Raw genomic sequence first — 22674 nt, forward strand, 5'->3', positions numbered from 1 at the left:
GCTGTCACCTATGACTCCTGCCTTGAGACTTATTTTTAATTCTCTCCTTTTCCATGTCTCTCTCTCTCTCTCTCTCTCTCTTTGTTGGCACAGTACACATTCCACTTGTTTCATGAGAGAAGGTACAGAACAGGTAAGTTTTTGAGTCTTGCATGTCTGGAAATATGCCTAATTCTACTTTTACATTCAACTGATAATATGTCTGGGAACAGAATTCTAGGCTGGAAATAATTTTCCTTCAGAATTTTGTAGGTATTGTTCCATAGCCTTTTAGCTTTCACAGTTGCTCTTCAGATATGACATGCTTTTATGAAGCCTGTTTCTTTGTATGTGACCTGTCTTTACTTTCTGGATGCTTTCATATGTACTTTTTAACTGCTGGTGCTCTGAAATTTCATGATGAAATTTTGTGCTTTGTTTGTTTAGTTGTGTTTCGCACACAATAAACTTTCAATCTCAAGCCTTGTTCTTCAGCTCAGCAAAATTCCAGTATGATTTGTCTTTGATAATTTCCTTCCTTCTATTTTGATTTTATTTTTTTTTCTCTTTTGAGCTCCCATTGTTTAGATGCTGGATCTTCTGGGCTGATCCTCTTAAGTTTCATTTCTTCCTCTCCTCTCCTCCTCCCTCCTCCTAGCATTTAGTTTGTTAATAACTGATAATAACTTGTCAGAGTTGGGCACGTTATCTCTTATTCATGGACAAAAACATATGTTTTCATGCTCAGTAATGTGCCTGCAGTTGGGCATTAGGCCAGTTCTTTCCCCAACACCTCTTTCATAGTCATCCTTCTCCTACTTTACAAAAGACAGGTATAGTCCTCCTTGAATCCTGACTTTCACCATGGCGCATTGCCGCAGACTCAAACCTCTAGCAGTGCCAAAAAAAGGGATACTTGGAAATGATTTTAACTGTGACGCCTACCTTAATTAAGATGGCATAAGAAATAGCATATTTGGGCCTGAGTTAGGATATTTTGAACGCAGACATTGTAGAACAGGGTACTGACCACTTTGGTTTAGCAGACCGTACCCAATTATTTTCAAAGTGCATTTGCTCCTGAAGGAAAGACCAGTAAAAGTAAAGAATATAAAGCATCTGTAAGAAATGCAGGAGACAGACTGGTGACCAGTACCCATGACTCATTTATGTTTACCTGTGGAAGCACTGGAATTCAGACATGAGATGGCTGTCACAGGAATGAGTATTAAGGTGCTCATTGGAAGTGAAAAATTAAGTCAGATAGAAAGTAAGTCTGATTTAGAAAATTAGTTTGACAATAAGGACTGAGTTTGCCCATTAGGTTATGACAGACATTTTCCATGAATTGAACAAGCTAACAAGCTGTATATGACCTCTCATCTGAGGTTTGATGTGACTAGAGCATGTGATAAAATAGAATAATTTCATCACATATATGTGAAAATGCATGACATTAATTATATTTCAATTTTCCCAAACCCTTCTGAGTATATCATGTTAAGCAAGTTGCCTCTAAGTGAAAGATTCAACAATATAACTAATAGTCTTTTAATAAGTCTTGGTAAAGCCTTTTTGGTATGCTGCCCAGAAACTAGGGAGAGAATAATTTTAACACCTGGATAACAAGTCCTTTCACAATACAGGTTCTTTGATTACAACAAAATTAAAGGGCCCAATTGAGTTATTAGCTGATAGGTTATTAAAAATTACTTTGATGATTAATTTTTATGTGCTTTTTGGCTATAACTTAGAAATAGTTATGGAATTAAATGACATTGGTCCTTCCATTCCTATCTACTTATTTATGAAAACAAGATTTTCAATACATCTATAATAACAAAAGGTAATGATAGGATTTATGTTGAACACTGTTTCACATTAGCAATAAGAAATACCTATCCATTAATTTTTTTTTTTTTTTGGTGGTACGCGGGCCTCTCACTGTTGTGGCCTTTCCCGTTGCACAGCACAGGCTCCGGACGCACAGGCTCAGCGGCCATGGCTCATGGGCCCAGCTGCTTCGCGGCATGTGGGATCTTCCCGGACCGGGGCGCGAACCCGTGTCCCCTGCATCGGCAGGCGGATTCTCAACCACTGCGCCACCAGGGAAGCCCCTATCCATTAATATTTAAATTACTTGAAGAAAACCCATACTTCTCACTGAGATGAATTTCTAAAATAAATATTTTAAAAATGATAAATGTATATAACTGAGTCACTTTGCTGTACAGTAGAGATTGGCACAATATTGTAAATCAACTATACTTCAATAAAAAAATTAAAAAATAATTTTATCAAAATTTGTAATATGGATAATTTTCTGCAGTTATGTGCTACTAATTATCATAAATGCTAACTCAATCCAGAAAAGAAAAAGAGGTTAAACATTTTGACCTTTGTAGACACAGGACATTTTTAAAAATTAAAATTCAAATTATAGATATTTTTTGTTGCAGAAACTTAGAATCATCAAAAATATTTTAAAGCACGTATATTTATTGCTTTAGGATAAAATTCTTTGGGGGAAATGGAACAGAAATATGAGAATAGAAAATAATGCAGTAAATTTTCCAACTGTTAAATATAAAAATATATTTATATATATTTTAAATGGTTATGTTGAGTAACAAATTACTATGGTAATTAAATGCTATTGAATAAATAGAGCATAGCAATTTTAAAATGTAAATATATACTATATTTTGAAAAATTTTATCCTTTGCAGCTATTTAAACATATGATGAAAAATTTTAGACATTAACTTAAAAATTTTAAAACCACTAACTTACAGTTTTTCCTTTTCTCTCCTTTGTACTATAACTATTTGTTTTCAAATTTTATCCCCTTTATGAGTATGCAGGTGAATGAGGATAGGGGCCATGTTTTCTAAGCTTTGTCTCTTTTACAAAACTTTAATAAAGTGTCTTGTTCATAATAGGAGTGCAATTCAATATTTACCGAATTAAATTATTTCTATTTTCATCAAAGGGAGTCATTCATTCCTCTTCAATTGTTCTTACCTAGCCTACAGGTTAGTTTTTTCTACTACTGATAATCAAAACAACTGCTTGATGGAAATAAAATTTTGGTTTAAAATGTAACTCACATATTATCTTTAAAATGAGAATAGGAAAGATACTGTGAGAGGAAATGAGTATATACAATAAACCAATATCAATTTTCTTAAATGTGGTTATTTTCTACATAAAATAAAACAACACAGTATTTGGAAATATACTTATTGACATAAAACTATAGTGTATACATACTATAAATATGTATACATTCATATAGTTTATGTATGTGTATAGATATTAATAGTGTATACATACTAATAAAACAAGTTTATTTTCATGATGATTCTTTCTAATGTGCACTCAATTAGAAAGCAGTAAAAACACCAGCAGATGGCTCAGAGTGGTTGACAATAAACCTTTTCTCCTCAGGTCACTAATACAGAATTGTAATGAAAAATTATATATACTTTACTCAGCACCTTTGCTTAGGACACTGTAAGCACAAGATATTGCCTAATACTGCTTTATTTGCTACGTTTGCAACAATAAGCTAGCAAGAAGAAGTAGCTTATGCATGTATACTGGTTTATACACTTTTGCAATTTTTGAGGATTATCAAGGTTTGGTCTTGCCCTGTGATTTAATCCTATTAAATTACATTTAAATATGATATATAGCATTTTATTTTGTACTTAGTATTATCCAAAGAAATAATATTACATATAGACCTCTTAAAAAATAACTTAGGCAAAAGCAAGTTTAAAAAATACAATAGAAACTCTTACAACCTACTTAGAAATATCAGGTATGGGTTTAAGCATTAGATAGCCTAATATCTACCCTAATTCTTAACATTCCCTTGTCATCATGAGACTGTTGCTTGAAGTAAGAAAATATTATCTTGAATTTATAAAACTTTTTTTATTCAAAACAAATAATTGGAACTATCTTATATATGGTAGTCCTGTATCCTAACAGTATCTTCATGAATACTAATTCTAGGTAACATTTATTGAGCGCCCCCTTTGTACCAGACACTCTGCTTAGCACTTTACATTTAATCTTCACAACAACTCTCTGAGGTAGGTATATGATTGAGCCCTCTTTACAAAAGAGGCCTTCAGTTTGAGGTTCATGGAAGGAAAAAGATGAAGATGGGGATGTTTATACCCTGGTCTTCCTGAGCTCCTCAATAGACTGAGCTCCTTGAGGAGGGGCTTTCTCTTACTGTGTCTCAACTCAGCATGCACTACTGTGCTGATCGTGTAGAGGAGAGTGGGGAAAAGGAAGTGAGAGAAGATCCGTGCATTGGTGTCACGACAGTGGGCAACACTAGATCTAGCAGATGAGTGGCCAGATCAAGAAGTGTAATCATGCTCCGAGCAAGCTAAGAGAAAATCACATTTGTGAGGATGTTAGAGTATGAAAATAATTCCACAAGAACAGTAGCATACTATGAAAATTAAACATTCAAACACACGTCTAATTTCCCTGGGATTAAATCTGATTAATTAGTGCCGATATTATTATATATTATGATGAATATTGTTGAAAACCTAGGAGTTTCTTTTATCAGGTTAAGCTAGTTCCTTTGTCTTAGCCTCTTATTTCATCTTAATGTTTCTTTTCAACTCACTTGTATCTCTGAAAGGGAAACAATGTATGCCATTTACATTTCTCTGAGGCAGAAAACTGCAGGGTCCGAATTTTTGGTATTTGTGGTCAATCAGAATAATTAATTAAAACTTAAAAGGGGTCTTTTGGGTTCTTTATTTAAACCTTTACTACTTTATTCTAAATGAGGTCAGGAATAGTGATTAAAGAATGTGAATAAATCACATTTATCACCTATAAATATGTTAAATTTCTTTACCAGTGCAACTTTGGGCTTCTCAAAGGCCATCAGCACGCTGATGCTTCAGCATCCTGAAGAAGACAGGAGCCGCAAGATGAGCCATTTTCCTGCTCCTGCCCTACTCAGAGTCCCTACTTTTTTTTTTTTTTTAACAGAGTTCACAGTTTAGCAAAAAGCTCTACTGAACTATTTAAGCTCACTGTGACTCTGTTCTGAAGTCCTAAGTGAAAGTAGTTTATCCCAAATTGGCCCAGAGGAAACAAAAATCAAAGTGAAAAGAAATAATTTCATGTTGTTTGGAATGTCAAATTATGTAAAGGTAAACACCTTTGGTCAAAAAAAGGAAAGAAAAATAAAGGAAAAAAAAAAAAAAAGAAAAAACAAACAACCCCCACCAAGTGTTCAGTATTGTTTTTCCCACTCTTAAAGAGAACTTTTTAAAAAGTGCCTTTTTTTCATGCACATTAAAGCAAATGTAAAAAAGATTGATTCAGTGCTCTGCTTTGTGAGGAAAACAGCCTGGGGATACTTTAGCTCCCTGCTAAGCCTTTGGTATCCATCAGAACTGTATTTCCATACTTGCAAAATTGACTGTAAGTGAAAGTCTGTTCAATTATCTGTGTATTTCCAATTTGTCCACATAAAAGCACTTGTAACAGTGCCTGGCACATAGGTAGTGTACAATAAATGGTAGCAATTGCAAGAGAACAGCTTAGATAGCATCCATATACTGCTAAGGCAAAAAAGGAAACGTCAAATGGGATGATTGTTTTGTGTTAGGCAACTCAAGTCTTTTCAAGAAAATTAAAAAAGGATATTGATCAAGTCTGAAATTAAACATTCATGAATTTTCAGGAGGCTGCCCTCAGGATCTTCCAACCTTACCTTTTCAACTCTATTTTAAAACATAAGAATTCAGAAAATATTTTTTAACAAACAGAGCAATCTTTTACTTCCAATTTCCTAGGTTAGACTGTTGTATCTTATTTGGGGTTTGAGGAGATATACAAAGTGTTTGATTTATCACTGTTTGAGTATATTTTATAACACAACTCAGAAAAACAAGCTGTGCTCAGTTAAAACGCAAAACAAACTATAGCTCAAAGGATTGAACCAGCAAGGAATTAACATGGGTTTATAATAGCTGTTAATATTAACTGATAACCCATGCTAAATGACCAGGTAAAACCTTTTAGTGTTTAATCTTACAAAAACCATTTGGTCATCAAAGTAACAAAAAAAAATTTTTTCCCCAAATACTGAAAGATTTTGGTAAGCCTACCCAAAATAAAAGTTTTTGTTTATAACCATATTTTAATGTGCTTAATAAACTATTCCACATGAAAAATAACAGAAAAAACTTTTTAAGCACAACACAAATTCTAATGCACAAGAAAGAAGCTGAGGGGAAAAACTGGAAAAGTTATCAATCTTAACATGGCCCTTGCTGCCACTAGTCATATCTCCCTTAGTATTGATATGAGGTCTGCAGGTAGGAAAATTCCAACTTAATTGTATTTAAATATGTAAATATTTAAATATGTAAATATTGGTTGTGTCTTCAGGTTTCTAGTCATGTGTTTCTAGTCATGTGCAATAACTCTGAAACTGCTTCAACTTCAGGATACTCTTGTTGTAAAGGACAGCACTAAGAACATTAGAATGTACTTGCCATTTAGTGTACCAAAATGAGCTAGACTTTTTGGTTTACTTAATTATAGAGTCTTACCACCCAAAATAGATTCTCGAAGTTAAAAAAATACTTTCTTTGTAATATTTGATGACATATCTGATCAAAGCCTATAACATCTCTTTAAAAAATAAAACAGTACTTCAAGATGTAGATATAGAATTCTCAAAAAACTTGTCATTTAAAAAACACTGCTTCCTTCCTGTTTCTGTTCCTGTCAAAAAGCATGTTATCTTTACACAGTCTCTGTAGCTCCAAGGAATTCCATTTCTACAGCAGCTTTTGGTGCTTTGGTTGAAGCACTCTTCTTTCGGAACTCTGCCGCGATTTCCTCAAAGGACTTTCCTTTGGTTTCTGGAACTTTGAAAAATGTAAACAGAGTAAAGGCCAGGACTACACCAGCAAAGAGGAAAAACACATAAGGTCCACAGAAGTCCTGCACAGAGAATAAACAGAGTTCCAATTAGCAGCTCTTCAACCTTATCTTCTGTTCAGTAAATTTGTACAGTATTAGGCTGCTTACCGCAATGTACTGGAAACACAGAGCTATCATGAAATTGCAGGTCCAGTTGCTGAACGCAGCCATTGCTAAAGCAGCAGGGCGTGGTCCTTGACTAAAAAACTCAGCCACCATGAACCAGGGGATGGGGCCTGGTCCAATTTCAAAAAAACTGACAAAGAGGAAGATGGCTGTCATGCTCACGTAACTCATCCAAGCCAATTTATTCTGAGGAGGAAACAAAAAACAAAGCAAAAGTGGAACTGACATTGACTGCTTCTTCCTTTAGCTAGGTAGATTCTCATTGAGTTCAGAGATGACATAGCTCCCTTCTTGATGTGTTTATATTCAATTAAGTATAAGTTATTCTAGTCGTAGACAAGTTTATTCTAGTTTTAGTCATCCTTAAATCTTTTGTGCTATAGGAAATCCTCTGGATTAGGATTTTCCATGACTCTTAGTCACTCTTTTTCTGTGAAAGAGGAAAAGCAAGGATCCAGTGACCTTTGCTTCTACTCATACCAAGGTTGCTAGACAGGATGCATGACCTCCTGTAAAGTAGTGGGTGCTGGTGCTGGGCTGGAAAGGTCTAGGTACTTGTCCAAGGTCACACAGGCAGCCAAGTGGCAGAGCCAGGATTAGAACCTGGTTGGGCTAATCCCAGAGCTTGTGCTCTACTATTATATACACTGCCTCTCTGGGTAACAAGCACAGTTTACCTGCTGATGTTCTATATTTAAACCCCTAAACTAGTTCTCTTTTTCTTTACACTTCTCCTTTGTATTATATGCTGTTCCTCTTGCTTTATTTCGTAAGTCAATCTCAAACGTTTAACCTGCAGCTCAGAAGTGCTATCACATGGTAACCAAAAATCTCAGTGCAGGCACCAAACTCACCAGTAGCACAAGTCCCACCGACATGAAGATGGCACAAACAAACATCCCACTCATTCCGATTAAAAACAGAGAGCGTCGCCCTGCCTTCTCCACAAGGAATACCTAGGAAAAATTTAAAACATATTGGCTTTATACTTAAATTGTTTTTACTGCCAAAGAGATCATTTTAATTTATACAGCTGGAAAGAGGCCGTTCTGTTATTCTGTTTACAGATGTGGAACTCAGGAGGGGGGTGACTCTTGCCTGGGGTGGCAAAGCTGTTCTCAGTGGACAGAGGTGATTTACAACTACTGGCTTCCTTTCGTCACATTGATTTGAACAGGCCATTCTAGAGAAAGAACCATAGCATTACCACCACCTGATGTTTATCATTTTGGGTGCCATATTTAGAGACTGGACCTCTTGGACCTCTCCCAATATATTTCCTGTAGACTTAAAATACGAAGGGTCCTACATAAAAATGATGTTAATTTCCCTTCTGATAATTATCCTAAGTTATAATTGCAAGGGTTTGAGCACTGCAGACCCCTGAAACAGTACAACTGTTGATGTGTTAACTATTCTCATCCAACTTTCTTACTGCAAGTAAAGTCAAACTGTGTCCACTCAGGGGCAGCATACAGAGTTTGATGGCCTTACCAAAATAGTCAGGTCCGCATTTTTCTGGTGAGCCTAAATGTACCTGGTGCTGGTCATGAACTATCCACTTGAAAAGGTATGACTTTAAAGCAAAAGGTTAAAGTGCTTTCTTATCCTAATTCAGGAGATTTGGTGTCGATTCCTGTGGGTCTGTGGATCTTTGCACTAATGGTTAAGATTTACAATTAGCCAGGACCAGAGTTTGTTGAATAGACTCTTGCTTGATCCTTGGAATACTGCCAAGGTTGGAGAGTCACACACACAAAAACTACCTGTCATAATTTCTCACTTCAGTGAGTAAATTGGTTAGGCTCATAAATCTATCAGTAAATCAACAGCAATCCAATACCCTTAGTATAGTGAGCTTTGGCTCTGAAAATATCTGAGAAACATTTCTTTTCACCTACAATGAAAGCCCCTTTCATCTCAGAGACATTTCGTATTAGAGTTTCAAATCACTTCAGGGTGGTAAGCAAGGAGCCACATTAAAAAAAAATTTTTTTTTAATTTTTTTGGCTCTGTGGGGTCTTAGTTGCAGCATGCGGGATCTTTTGTTGTGGTGCGTGGGCTTCTCTCTTAGTTGTGGTGTGCAGGTTTTCTCTCCCTAGTTGAGGCGTGCGGGTTCCAGAGCGTGTGGGCTCTGTAGTTTGCGGTACGTGGGCTGTCTTGTTGAGGCGCTCGAGCTCAGTAGTCGCGGAGCATGGGCTCTAGGGCGTGCGGGCTTCAGTAGTTGTGGCTCATGGGCTTAGTTGCCCTGTGGCATGTGGGATCTTAGTTCCCTGACCAGGGATCAAACCCGCGTCCCCTGCATTGGAAGGCGGCTTCTTTACCACTGGGCCACCAGGGAAGCAAGGAGCCCACGTTTAATTGTTGAGAAGAAAGTGGGAAAAACAAACCTTTCTCAAGTTCATAAAATTTCTCTATATATTTTGACTCTTTAATTATGACTTTTAAATCTGATTTGATGACACCATGTCAAGCTGCCAAGAAAACTGGAGGATTTCTTCAGGAATAAGGGCTTTTACTGTGTCTGTTTCTTCTATTTCTGAACAATTATTGCTAATAGGATTATAAACTCTAAAACTACATGCCTTGAAAATTGAGTTGGACTCCCTCCTTGGGGCTAGGTGAGCACTCAGGAAAGGGTGTGATACAGGGTGAGATTTGGTCAGGGGCCAGAGATGTCTACCTGATCTTAATTCTCATTTTCGCTGCAGACACTGTACATCACTCAGATCCTGGATGCTTACTTGGAGCCACTCTTTCTCCTCTGGACCTATGCTGCCTTCCAGTTCCCTTTATATTCTTCCTGTTTTGTTTTCTTACTCAAGATTACAGGCTCCCTTCTACCAGCTCATTAGTTTAAAAGAAAATCTGGAAATGTGGAACATAATTCAGCATCGAGTTGGGAAAGTCTATCTCTTTCTCTAAGTACTCATCCAGAGAAAAAAGGTTGATTATGTTCCTTCCAAACTGTTGAAACATTAATATGTTATCAGTACATATTCCTAATGGCACATCTTTATTTGAAAGGATACACAGAATTCGGTAACCTTGGTTGATTTTGGCGAGAGAAACTGGATGACTGAGAGGCTGTCCTTTATGTACTTCTTTGAACTTTAAAACAACTTTTCAAAAATAAATATAATTAAAAATGTTAACTGTTATCTGTAGTCCTGGAGGGTTAATTAGACAGCCGATTAGAGTTGACTTTTTAAAATTATGTCAGGGGGCTTCCCTGGTGGCGCAGTGGTTGAGAGTCCGCCTGCTGATGCAGGGGACACGGGTTCGTGCCCCGGTCTGGGAAGATCCCACGTGCCTCGGAGCGGCTGGGCCCGTGAGCCATGGCCGCTGAGCCTGTGCGTCCGGAGCCTGTGCTCCGCAGCGGGAGAGGCCACAACAGTGAGAGGCCTGCGTACCGCAAAAAAAAAAAAAAATTATGTCAGTCATGCAAAAACTTTCACAGAATAAAAGGATGAGTTCAAAAAAGGTAGATTCAAAATAATCAAGGCTCTATTTTCAGAACAACTCTTCCCACTCCATGGGGTTGGCTGGTGGGGGGGAGGACAAAAATGGAATTCTGCAGTCGTTTTCTCGTTAGATATTCTTAGAGTTTGGGTTACCCTGATCTTGATAACATGATGCTTTACATAGCAAATCCTGTTACACATAAAATGTTTTAATCATAGTCTCTATATGAAAAAAATATGTTGAAGTGGGATTTGCAAAAATATTATCTCAGGAGACAAAAGAATGGGAATAGTCCCTTGGATTCCATCCTAGTACCAGGCCTTTATTGGTTTAGAGTGGCCTTTTGGATTGAACAGGCCATGAATGCCTTTAAATGCCTCTAAAGGCATTTCTACGGAAGCACTGGTGTTCCCTTATTATCTGTTCTTCCTTCTCTTTCCAAGGTCCAGTTCTGTTTAATGTGGTCTGGACAAACCTGCCTTTTGATCTAGGTAGCCAGGCTGTAATTTATTGACTACTCTAGGTAATAGTTAAAAGTCCATGTGCAGAGAATGAAAAACAAGTGACTAAAGTATATTGAGTATATAGCACTGTGACCAAAATTAAAAAGCACAAGCTTTTTTAACATCTGCATTCAAAGATAAACTCAGTTATCCTCATTTTAAAGTGAGTTACGTTAGTTGGGAAGTATGGGGGGTTTTGCTGTTGTTTTTTGTTTACTTTAATTCTTAGATTGTTATATTAAATATTATTACTGTCAATATACTGAATTGTTCCTTAGATAAGGTATTTGATCTTAAGAAGAGTATATGACCTCTTCCCTTGTTGAGAAAAAATTTTCAAAAGTGTATAATAACATTTGACAGTTGAAAAAGTTACATTTCAAAAATAGCAATAATATTTCAAGTTATAAACCGCTTCTATTCCATCCTCTCATAATATCACAGTCATATACATCACCAGAAGCCAGGGCCTTGTGGACTACCTGGAAGTTCTGCCCAATGGCCTAACATCATAAGAATTTACTGAATCAGTTTAATTTTGCTAGAGGCTTAGCTATCTAATTGAGAGGACCATGTTTATTTTAAAAATGTTTTTTCTAAGATATCAGGATAAAAATTTTCAACCATGGAAGGAGAGGATCTAGGATCCAATGCTGATAGAAATGACAAGCTGTTTGCTAATATCAAGGGGCTTAAGTACAGAGCAAAGGAGAAAGAGCCCAGTTATTTACACAAAAATACCAAGTGTCTGTGCCCCCAAGTGAGTTACTAATTCACAAATGAGTGACAAATGACATCTTCAGCAGATAAGGAGAACCAGTGATCACCTGTTCAGTTATGCCTAATCTCAATACAGTGGTTGGTTATTCACATATAGGACTCTTCCTGTGACCCACTTGGTTCTATCTACATACCCACCACACGTGGACAATAAGTCATAGGTCACTTTTATATTACAAGGTTATTTTACTCCCATTTCTGGACTGAGGAGCAAGCAGAATATTTATGTAGAGTATTTTACTTACGGAGAGAGCAGTGAAAACTGTGTTGACAGCACCAACTCCAATGGTTGCATAAACAGGTTGGCTGATTCCAGCTGTCTGAAAAATGCTGGTTGAGTAGTAAAATATCTGCAAAATAATAATAGTTTAGCCTTAATCAAGAAGCCTAGCACTCATGGCTTTAAAGCAAGAATTATTTTAGTTTGTTTATTTTTAGGTGTTTCAATGGAACCAGGGTCCCTAGAACTCCCAAAAGGTTTTATCCACCCTCTTCCTCCAGGGAAGGAGAAACCACAATCTTCCTTCAGTGTGTAAAGCTTCCAGTCACTTAAAAGTTCTCCTTATATTTAGCTGAAAATTGTACATCTGCACTTTATTTTTTTGTTAAAGTATAAAATACATGCAAAAAAGTACACATATCATTTAAGTGTACAGCTCAATTAATTTTCACAAACTAAACACACCTGTATAATCTAGATCAAAAATAAATCATTTCCTGCCCTCCAGAAGCCCCCTGAATGTCACCCTTTTTTCAAAGGAAACTCTTTCAACTTCTATCCTTATAGATAAATTTTGCCTAGTCTTGTACGTGATATAAATGGAACCACATATTTTGTGTGTATTTTGTATCTGGTATCAACATTACTTTTATGAGAATTATCCATATTGTTGTATTTTCAGGCTGTTCATTATCATTGCTGTTTAGTGTATAATTGTATTAATATACCACAATTTAGTTACTCATTCTACTATTGATGGGTATTTAGGTAGTTATCATTTAGAGTGGTTATGAATAGTGCTGCTATGAACATTCTAGTACAAGCCTTTTGGTAAAATATGTATACATTTACACCTAGGCATAGAATTGCTGGGTTGTAGTGTATGCATGTTCTCAGCTTTGATAGATACTGCCAAACAGTTTTCCAAAGAAGTTGCGTCACATACATACTACTATATATAAAATAGATAGCTAATGGAGACCTACTGTATAGCCCAGGGAACTCTACTCAGTACTCTGTAATGGCCTATATGGGAAAAGAATCTAAAAAAAGTGTGGATATATGTATTTGTATAACAGATTGCTGTATACCTGAAACTAACACAACACTGTAAATCAATTATACCTCAATACAAAATTTTAAAAAAAAGTTGTGTCGATTTGTACTCTCACCAGTGTGTATAGAGTTCTGGTTGTCATTGCATGTAACCCAAAATTTTCCACCAATCTCAGTGGATGGAGAAATCTGATTCACAACCTCCCTAATAGGCTTTATTATTTGGTTATGTCCTTACGTTTATAATAGTCTTTTACATCATCTTTTTTGTTCTATCATCTTCCATCAGTTCCTTTCCCACATAACATGTCCTGCTGCTGGTGCCTCTTCCTGCAGACATGGCTGACGCAGGAGGACTGTTCAGACTGTGTTTAGTGAGGAGAGGATTACTCACTGCACACCAGCCCACCATTTTAGGCTGCCTGACAGCGCGTGGTTCGACACTTCCTGAGTGTCTCTAAGTCAGGCACAGGGATGGAAGCTAGAGCAGGGAGGTTTAGAGAGATTAAGTGTTGTGCTCTTGGATATACAAGCAGAGCCGAGAGAGAGGATACAGATTTGGTCTCTGAGCCCCAAAGTTATAAAGAGTTAAGAGATAAAAAATGAGTATCAGGGACCTGTTAAAGGAGGATGGAGACCACAGCAGAGCAGCATTCACTTTGTGGAGTGAGGCTCAGGTCTTCTTTTGCTTCAACTCATGCTTCAACTTTTGCTTTCTTTGCTTCCCCCAAGTCTCTGCCCATTCATCAGTCACCCCCAAAGTGTCTTTGTGACTCTAGGATTGGCTCACTATAAAATCCCAAACCACATTTTTAACAGCAATGAAAGGGGATAAATGATTTTCTTTATCTAGTTTCTTAACAAATGCTTAATTTTTTTCTTCTAGTAGCTAATTGTCAGTAGAACAATTTTAGTCTGCATAATACGAGAATTTCAATTCAAAACCTAAATGCTAGCTAGTTTAGTACTCAGAATGTTTTTCAGTCATTTCTTTTCTATTACCCTTACTCACCAATATCATGTCAGTTCACTCTATTGTTTATTTTGTGTGCTATCTCCCCAAATAGAGTGAAAGTTTCTTGGATGGCAGGAAACTTCTTTGCACAAGGCTATCTGGTATACTTCATTTAAATAAACAGAGGGAATCATGGACTCCTTTTGCTTAGGCTATCAGAAATCCTAAATTTGACACTCAACTCTGGAAACCCCTTGTAATTTAGTCTTCTAGTTATATTTATTCTCCTCTTCCCTCTTTTGTATTCATTATGACTTGCCTTTTAACCTTCATCTTAATAGACATGCAGACCATTGATTATTGACATTTTAAAAAACTGTAAGTTGATTTTAGAAGGCAGATGAGTCAAGACAAAAAATTAATGCTCATTCAATATGTTTGTTGCAGTAAGACATGTGACGTCAACATTTTAAAGTATCCTTTAGTTATTTAAACTTAAACCCCTTTCCTCATCTATCTTAATTCACTTTGCTCTTAAGAGTTAGATGACGTTCTTAAACTTACCCCATTGATTCCAGAAAATTGCTGAGCCATGTGCAGCATCAATGCCACTAGAATAGGCTGTCGGTAGCTGGAATTGGTGAAGAGCTGAACTATGGAGACTTTCTTTTCACTTGATGCTTCTTCCCTTTCTTTTCTCATCTCAGTGATGTCATTGGTGACATCATCACTTCCTCTGAGTCTTTTCAAGCCTGTCCCCCAAAACGATCAGGTTGACACAACTCAGGTCAAAACAAAAATAAATTTATTTGTATTATGTTAATGAAAGAGCTACAGTTCTGCATAGCCCTTTCTGTTACTTAATAGCATGGGTGTTGGAAATTCTTTCTTGTTAAATTAAATCCTGCTTTTTTATTTCTCAAAAAAGCAGAACATTTCGCTTCATCTTATGACAAACAAAACTGTGATCCTCATTATCATAGAAGGATAATGCAGGAAAGGTCTTTTAGAAGTCTCTGTATGTGGATTTTCTGTTTGGGTTTGTGTGAATGTTTATGGTTGCAAAATGGCATACACCAGTCATATTAAGTGATCTTGCATATTCTTCTTACATGTAATCACTGACTTCATTTGGAAAGCGCTGGTACCAATTTCATGAGTATCCATTCATGCACACTCTTTCTCATTAGCTGATGCTTCCAAAACAATAGGAAGAAAGTAAAACCACCCACAGACTTACTTTTCTTTGCTTTGGCTTCCTCATCCAACTTGATGTAAAGGTATCTGGGGCTTTCTGGACAGAAGAAGAGCAGCAAAGATTGGAAAACAGCTGGCACAGCAGACAGACCAAGCAGGATGTGCCACAGCTCATGATTGCCCAGGATAAAGTCGAGGCCAACGATCTGAGAAGTCAGGGAGGAAGCATGTCAACTGCACATCACTCTGGATCTGCCTTCTGGAACAGTTTGTTGAAAAAGCACATTGGCTATTTGATAGTAATTCCTGACAGCTGTGACTCACGCATGCACAAGATGAAAACTACTGCTAGTGTGTCTCATCTGAACTGAATTATGGACTCTTTGTTCTACAAAGAATTCACCTAGATTTGTTTTCATTAACTCCTATGGGACATTTAGGATGCGAATCAACCAAACTTTTAAGCACACATTTGATATCTAAAACAACAGCAAAAATCATGCATCTTTGGACCTTTGTTAAAAAAATTTCTTCTTAGGGCTTCCCTGGTGGCGCAGTGGTTGAGAGTCCGCCTGCCGATGCAGGGGACACGGGTTCGTGTCCCGGTCCGGGAGGATCCCACATACCGGGGGGCGGCTGGGCCCGTGAGCCATGGCCGCCGAGCCTGCGCGTCCGGAGCCTGTGCTCCGCAACGGGAGAGGCCACAACAGGGAGAGGCCCCAACAGGGAGAGGCCCGCGTAACGCAAAAAAAAAAAAAAAAAAAAAAAATTCTTTTTAGATTACCCAGAACTTAAATAGAATGGGGTTACATAGATAAAACAATTACTCTGATGAGAACTAGTTTTGTGATCCCGACTGCAAGTAGTTTATCCTCTGGATAGCCATAGGTTTGAGGTTCTAGGACTCCCTCTGAGAATGTAGGACAGAAGGAAAGAATAGAGCCAGCTGAACAAGAACTGCTATTGTAAGCATCTGCATATTAAATTTGAGCAGGTAAGATGCTCAGAACAAAGGAAACCTGGGTAGGCAAAATTTTGAAATTTTTTATTCCTTGAAATCTAAATGGAGTAATTTAATTCTAGAATAGCTCCAGCAGTTCAAGACTTGGCTTACCAGGTCACCTCCAGTGCCAACCCCACCACAACTCCAAGGGTAAAAGCGAAGAGTGGAGTAGTAGTACTTTAGCTTTGAGCTAAAAATCCTATACCACCTCCACTACCACCTGTGGAACTGCCTTTTTCCTCTGTGTCATTCTACAGTGAGAGTGGACAATCAGGGAAGGAGAAGTTGCGTAAAGTAGAGGATGGGTGAGGTAGGGGATGGGAGTTTTTACCTGACTAATAAGAATGCCTGTGACAATGGCCAGCTGATGAAGGGCGCCAATAGCGCCCCTGAGCGTGGTTGGAGCAATTTCACCAATGTACATTGGAACCAAGCCTGAAATTAACCCTGAATGAAACATGAACATAAATGTTAAAGTGTAGCCAGGACTATCTCAATAACAATAATTCTGTTTAAGTACAGTCAATATTCTGCTGAAACTCCCTTCCTGAGTTCATTGGAAGGAAGAGCCCTTGTCACCAACAATTACACACAGTTTACACAAAGAATGTTTGTTGATGTGACTCCAAATGAAGTTGTAGTTGGATATACAAATAGAAAGGAATGGTTAGTCATGCATTTGGCAATTATTCATAGCATTGTCTTATTTAGTTAAAAAAATCCATGTTAATATTGAGTTTGTATCACAATGCCTTAGGTTATCTTCGGAAAAGAGACTGAAGAATGCTTTAACAATATTCTTAAAAACACAATAATATTCTCACTCTAGATTTGTGGGATTAAAGGAAATTAGAACTTATCTAGGCCAACTTCTTTACTTGATAAAGGTGAGAAACGACTTAGCCAAGATCACAGTGCAATAGAGTGTTAGTGGAGAACTACAAGCCCTGTCTGAGTTTCCACACTGTGGAGGTGCCTCAAGGTCACAGTTGAGTTGGCCAGGCCAAGGGGGAAGGTGGAAGGGGTTGAGGAACTCAGAGGCTCTTCCTCCAATCCCTCCAACCAGAGCAAACCTAGCTTCTTTATTCTCTCCAAATAATAGGCTTCAGAAAAGATTTTATTTGCATAAGGACTTCTGGTGCTTAAAGGAATACAGAACTTTGAAAAGCTCTAGGCCATTCTGCCTTCTATAGTTTTCCTAGATGCAGATGCAATCAGTCATGTTGGAAATGGCAGAGTATCTAGCGATTTGCTGAGTGCATAAAACGGTCAGAGACTATCAATGAGCAAGGCTGAATGCGATGTTTGGCATTTTCTTAAGAATTTAAAAGTAAGATTTGTCAGAGGCTTCCTCTTAGAGAGACGGCCTGCCTATCAAATGTATGAAAGATGCTTTGAGGAATTGTTTCAATATTTTTTTTCAATATTTTTTAATGCTTCAAATTGTTCTTAATATCACATGAACATTTGCATGATTGATACAGCATCTGAATTTCTGCTTTTACATGTAACTCTAATGAGTGGTCTGTTGATCTTAAAGAAGAAGGGAAAAAAAACCCATTTGTTTGGTCCTATTCTAGGCTGTACTATTTTTGTGTAATGCCTAACATTATACCCCAAGAACAGAAAATGTAGATAAGCTCACAGGTCTGAAGTCACATGAACCTGAAGTCAAATTGTATTTCCTATAATTTTTAGCAATTTTAATGCTCATAATAGGATCTGACATAATTTTGAAAGGTGGTTGGAGAGTACAAGTTACTTGGCTATATTAGTGATCGGTTGTTCCATGTTATGTTTACAGCATTTATCTTCGACTTTACCAAAAATACTTTGTAATTTTTTTCTTGCTATATTTTAAAAAATAGAGAGAAAAGATAGAAGAATCATGATTTGGACTTCTTTGATTGTGTTATTATTTGCATTTTACAGAAGAGGAAACTGAGTCTCACATTCAGTTACTAAGGCCAGACAAAGACAGTGCCAGAATCGATTCACTCTGAATCCAAAGCTTTTTCCGCAAGTGGGGTGACTCTTGACCTTGATCAAGCTACCCTTTCAGTTATTTTTATTAGCATTGAAAATAACAAAAAGAGACAAGTAATCTTAGACTTTTGTTTCAACTGATCATTGAAGACTCATGGAATTATAGTCTGTTCCTCTTTGCAGGTAAAATTGTTAAAAATATTTTATATACCGTTTTGTGCCCTCACCTTTCCTCTCCCACCCCCAATGGATATTATTAGTGGCTATGATTTGGGACAATGGGTGTCACTGGGATTGAGAAGCAAAAGATTTGACTATTTTAGAGAATGCACGATCCTCCCTTTCTGCTGATAAGTTGCTTCAGGTAGTTTGAAAAGCTGTCTCCAAGAAATAGTGATTCAGCTGTTTAGATGTGAAGTTCTTAGGAGGAGCACCCTTCCTCCATTCTGAACTCCTCTACCAACTGATTCTGCCTGATTCCCTCTCCCTATATGGTCAGCACCACTTTAACCCTTCAACCAGCTACATGTGGAAGCATTTAGGGCTAGGGAATGTGGTCTGAGAGATGGGCCAGGATGTCAGGGTCTTTCCAGATAGGAGAGACAGAGACACCAGTGGCCAGGTAGGCCCTAAGGGTAGAGTTAGGGGTCTGGGCATAGCAGTCTTCCGCTGTCTACTGAACAACGGGAGTAATGATAACAGCTAGCACATTTGGCAGCTTGCTGTAGTCACATTCTATGCTGAACACTTATTCTCACAAGCATCTCCAGGAGGTAGATACTGTTATCCTTCTCACTTACTGGATAAGGAAACAAAGTTAAATAATTTGTCTTAGATCGTACGACTAGAAATGTCATCGCTGTGGATAAGAACATACCCTTACAACTCCACTTACTGGTCCCAAACCTCCCTGACTCAGGACTGCAACTTTATGCTACTGCCTTTCCCTTTCATGATGTCACTCGAGGCTCAAAAAAATTCTCTACATGTAACCACATCTGCCTTCAGAATAATTTTCAGATGTGTGTATGTGTTTGTGTGGGAGTGTGTGTGTGCGTGTGTGTGTGCGTGTGCATGACTTACCACAGTAGAGTCCTGATATGCCTCTTCCTGAAATTATAAGAATGTGAGATGGTCCCAATTTCGAAAACCCCATCAAGAGAGCTCCAGCTATTGAGAGAATGTTTGCTACCAACATGGCTTTGATTCTGAAAATTTGAAAAGCAAGAATTATAAATTTAGCATCAAAACTTGATAAAATTATTTGCTTTCAGAGCATGCTGAGATTTTTACCTAAGACTGAATATTTTAATTTTGCTGATGGAGCTAGTTGGGGAATCTGAAACCATGATTGCTACTTTGATCTGTCTGTGGGTTAAAGCATTAACAATACGTAATATATATATAATGGGAGAATTGGGGTTGCAGGTACCTGATCTCCACATTTTGATAGAGATGATTCAATTGTGATGATGACTGGTTTGCTTTAAGATAACACTTCTGACACCTTTTCAAATAGTTAACAATTAAGTTTTCTAGAAGTTGATTGTTTTAAAGAATAATTGCCTGGTGATAGCTAAATTTAATTCTGGAGTTGTAACTTATGACACCCCTTTTCTTTTCTTTTAATGGTACAAGTTTTTAGTTGATATAGATCATGAAAGGAACTTTCAAAGTTAAGTTTTCTCTAGTATGAATTATTTGGAAGTAAATTAAAACATGCTTTTACTTTAAGCCTTATCATAGAGAACTATAGTTATCCGTATTTTGTCATTGTATGCCAGCATATTTCCAGAATCTATGAGTTAATGTCAACCAATGTAAAATATGTAATAAAGCTGACAATAGCAAAAAAACATCATTTTCAAAATTAATCATATGAAAATTGACATTTGCAGGTATCTGATACTCTTCCTCCTGGTAAATGGGAAAGTGAGGTACACAAAAACCTTCTTCAAAGTTCAGTCGATGCTAAGGCCAATAAAAGAATTTGAGTGAACAGGTGTGAAAATTTTTGTCCCACAAAGAAATGTAAGTATCTTGTTATGCTCTATGTCAGTGTTTCAAACTTTACTAGGTGAGCTTTTTCTAAGCAAGTATCTTAAACACCAAACAGATTTTTTTTTTCTGGAAAATAAAACTATATAATCTCATACTGCAATGATTGCCCAAAAAACCATGTGATGGGCTGGATAATACCCCACAAGGGTCCACACCCTAATCTTCAGACCCTGGGAATATGTTACTTTATATGGCAAAGGGATTTTGCAGATTGGTTAAATTAAGGATTTTGAATTGAAGAGATTATCCATTCGGGCCCAATGATGTAATCACGACTATCCTTATACTAGGAAGGCAGAAGAGAAGGTGATGTGATGAAAGAAATAAAGCTTGTAGTGATGTGCTCTGAAGATGGAGGAAGGGGCCACAAGCCAAGGAACAGAAGTGGCCACCAGAAGCTGGGAAACGGAAAGGAAATGGACTCTTCCTCAGAGCCTCCAGAAAGAATGAGCCCCGCTGACACTGTGACTTCAGCCAACTGAAACTGAATTTGGGTCTCCAAAACGGAAAGAAAACAAATTTGTGTTGTTTTAAGCCATTAAGTTTGTAGTAATTCATTAGAGCAGTAACGGCAAGCTAGTATATGCAAGTTATCAACTACCCAAAGACAGGTAAATAGAGTGCTTTAGAGCTGACCAGCTTCAGAACTGCATAGTAGAAAAAGACAGGGGTGTTCTTCTGTGAAGTGCTTTTTCTCTACACAGGGACAGAGGGCAGGCAAATTCAATAACTTACCCTAGGAAACTGTTACTAGCTAGCTAATAGTATATTCCATTAGGCGGGGAAAAGATAAAAAGTCGTAAAAGAGATAGATAGCCTGAAAGTATTTTTGATGCCGGATTGTTCTAAAGTCCCTCTTCCTTACCACCAGTGGATGCTGGAGCACTCTATACACCTTAAAGGATTTTAACTTCTGCTCAGATGTGAGAAATGGCCAAGAATAAATAATCTAAAAATACACGAAATGGTTGAATCAGGGAGAAAGAAATATATGTCTAAGTATATTTCTTTAAATCTTGCTCTAAATACTTCTGTAGGCATAGGCTTCTTCATCATCATCATCATCTACACTTGCTGCCTGCTCACTTTGTACCAAGCAGTGTACTAAACCTTTTATATTCATTTTAATTTAATCCTTACAATAATGCCACGAGGGAGGTATTTTTTTCCCCACATTGCAGATGGAGGGAAACATCTTAGAGAACTGAGGTAACTTGCTCATTTTCACATAGCTATTAAGTGACAGAGCTGGGATTTGATCTGTGTGAAACCAAAGGTTAATGCTTTATTTTGGTGAGTTCCATTTTTGATACAAAAGAAAGAACATATTCAAAGGCAAGCTGTGTATACCTGCCTTCACTCATGGTAGTGTGGATTGCCCAGATCATGGTCTCCCCTACCTTACCCTGGTACTTAAATTTTAAGTAAAATTTCACTTTGAGAACTCAAATCTATAAAATAGTGGCTATAGACATCTATTGACTATTAACACAATTACAAGGAAAGATGTTTTTTAAAGCAGTAACGGAAAAGTACACTTTTATTTCCTTTTAACTAGTAAAACAATGACCCTGGCAATAAGGACCATCATGTTAGTTCTCAGTGAATCTCCCTAGAAAAATAGTTTTGTGAGAGAGACTGAACTATTTTGTCTTAATTTTGAAGTTAAAATGATTAGTTTTAGGGCTATTTTCAAGGAGGATCATTTTTCTACTGAGAGTTGGAGGAAGCCTCACTTTTAGTTCACAATAAATAATTTGATAAATGGTCATTTGACATTGTTTTGGTCGTTTGACATTGTTGATGCTAAATCCTAAGACCTTTGTTTTTGTTTTTGGCTGCGCTTCATCTTAGTTGCAGCCTGCAGGATCTTCGTTGTGGCATGTTTTAGTTGCGGCATGAGGGATCTGTAGTTGAGGCATTCAGGCTCTTAGTTGTGGCATGCATGTGGGATCTAGTTCCCCGACCAGGGATTGAACCTGGACCCTCTGCTTTGGCAGCACAGAGTCTTACCCACTGGACCACCAGGGACGCCCCTAAATCCTAAGACTTGAGAAGACAAGCATCCTGATTCCATCACCAGGACACTAATTAAATGTTTTAGAGTAAGTCACTGGATTGTTAGAATCTCTTCTCTAAATGAGGGACAAGGGCTTAAATTTCTTCCTCAGTGATGAGAAGAAGTATAAAACGTCAAAAGCTGCTAAAAGAGTTGGTCTATCCATATTTAAAAATTTAACTTAGCTTTGCTTAATTTTATTTATTTTAGACATAATTAATCTAGAAAAATTTCCAACTATTGCTTAAACCAACTTGGTGCAAATTGAAATGATTTTTCAATTTTTTAAATAATTAAAGCCAGT

The 22674-nt window shown here is 37.3% G+C and overlaps 1 protein-coding gene across 1 annotated transcript in view; it reads right to left on the reverse strand.

Annotated features, from left to right (window-relative positions):
- Positions 1–2489: 2489 nt before the first annotated feature.
- SLC2A2 (solute carrier family 2 member 2) overlaps positions 2490–22674 on the reverse strand; it is a 33877-nt gene continuing 13692 nt past the window's right edge. The window contains exons 4-11 of the mRNA XM_082655699.1: positions 19334–19458; positions 16596–16711; positions 15305–15467; positions 14629–14816; positions 12079–12183; positions 7940–8041; positions 7068–7271; positions 2490–6980 (exon numbers count right to left, since the gene is read on the reverse strand). Of these exons, the coding sequence (XP_082511825.1) occupies positions 6780–6980; positions 7068–7271; positions 7940–8041; positions 12079–12183; positions 14629–14816; positions 15305–15467; positions 16596–16711; positions 19334–19458 (1204 nt within the window). The 3' untranslated portion in view covers positions 2490–6779. The remainder of the gene's footprint in view (positions 6981–7067; positions 7272–7939; positions 8042–12078; positions 12184–14628; positions 14817–15304; positions 15468–16595; positions 16712–19333; positions 19459–22674) is intronic.

Source organism: Grampus griseus, assembly GCF_964374135.1.
Source record: "Grampus griseus genome assembly, chromosome: 5".
NCBI lineage: Eukaryota > Metazoa > Chordata > Mammalia > Artiodactyla > Delphinidae > Grampus > Grampus griseus.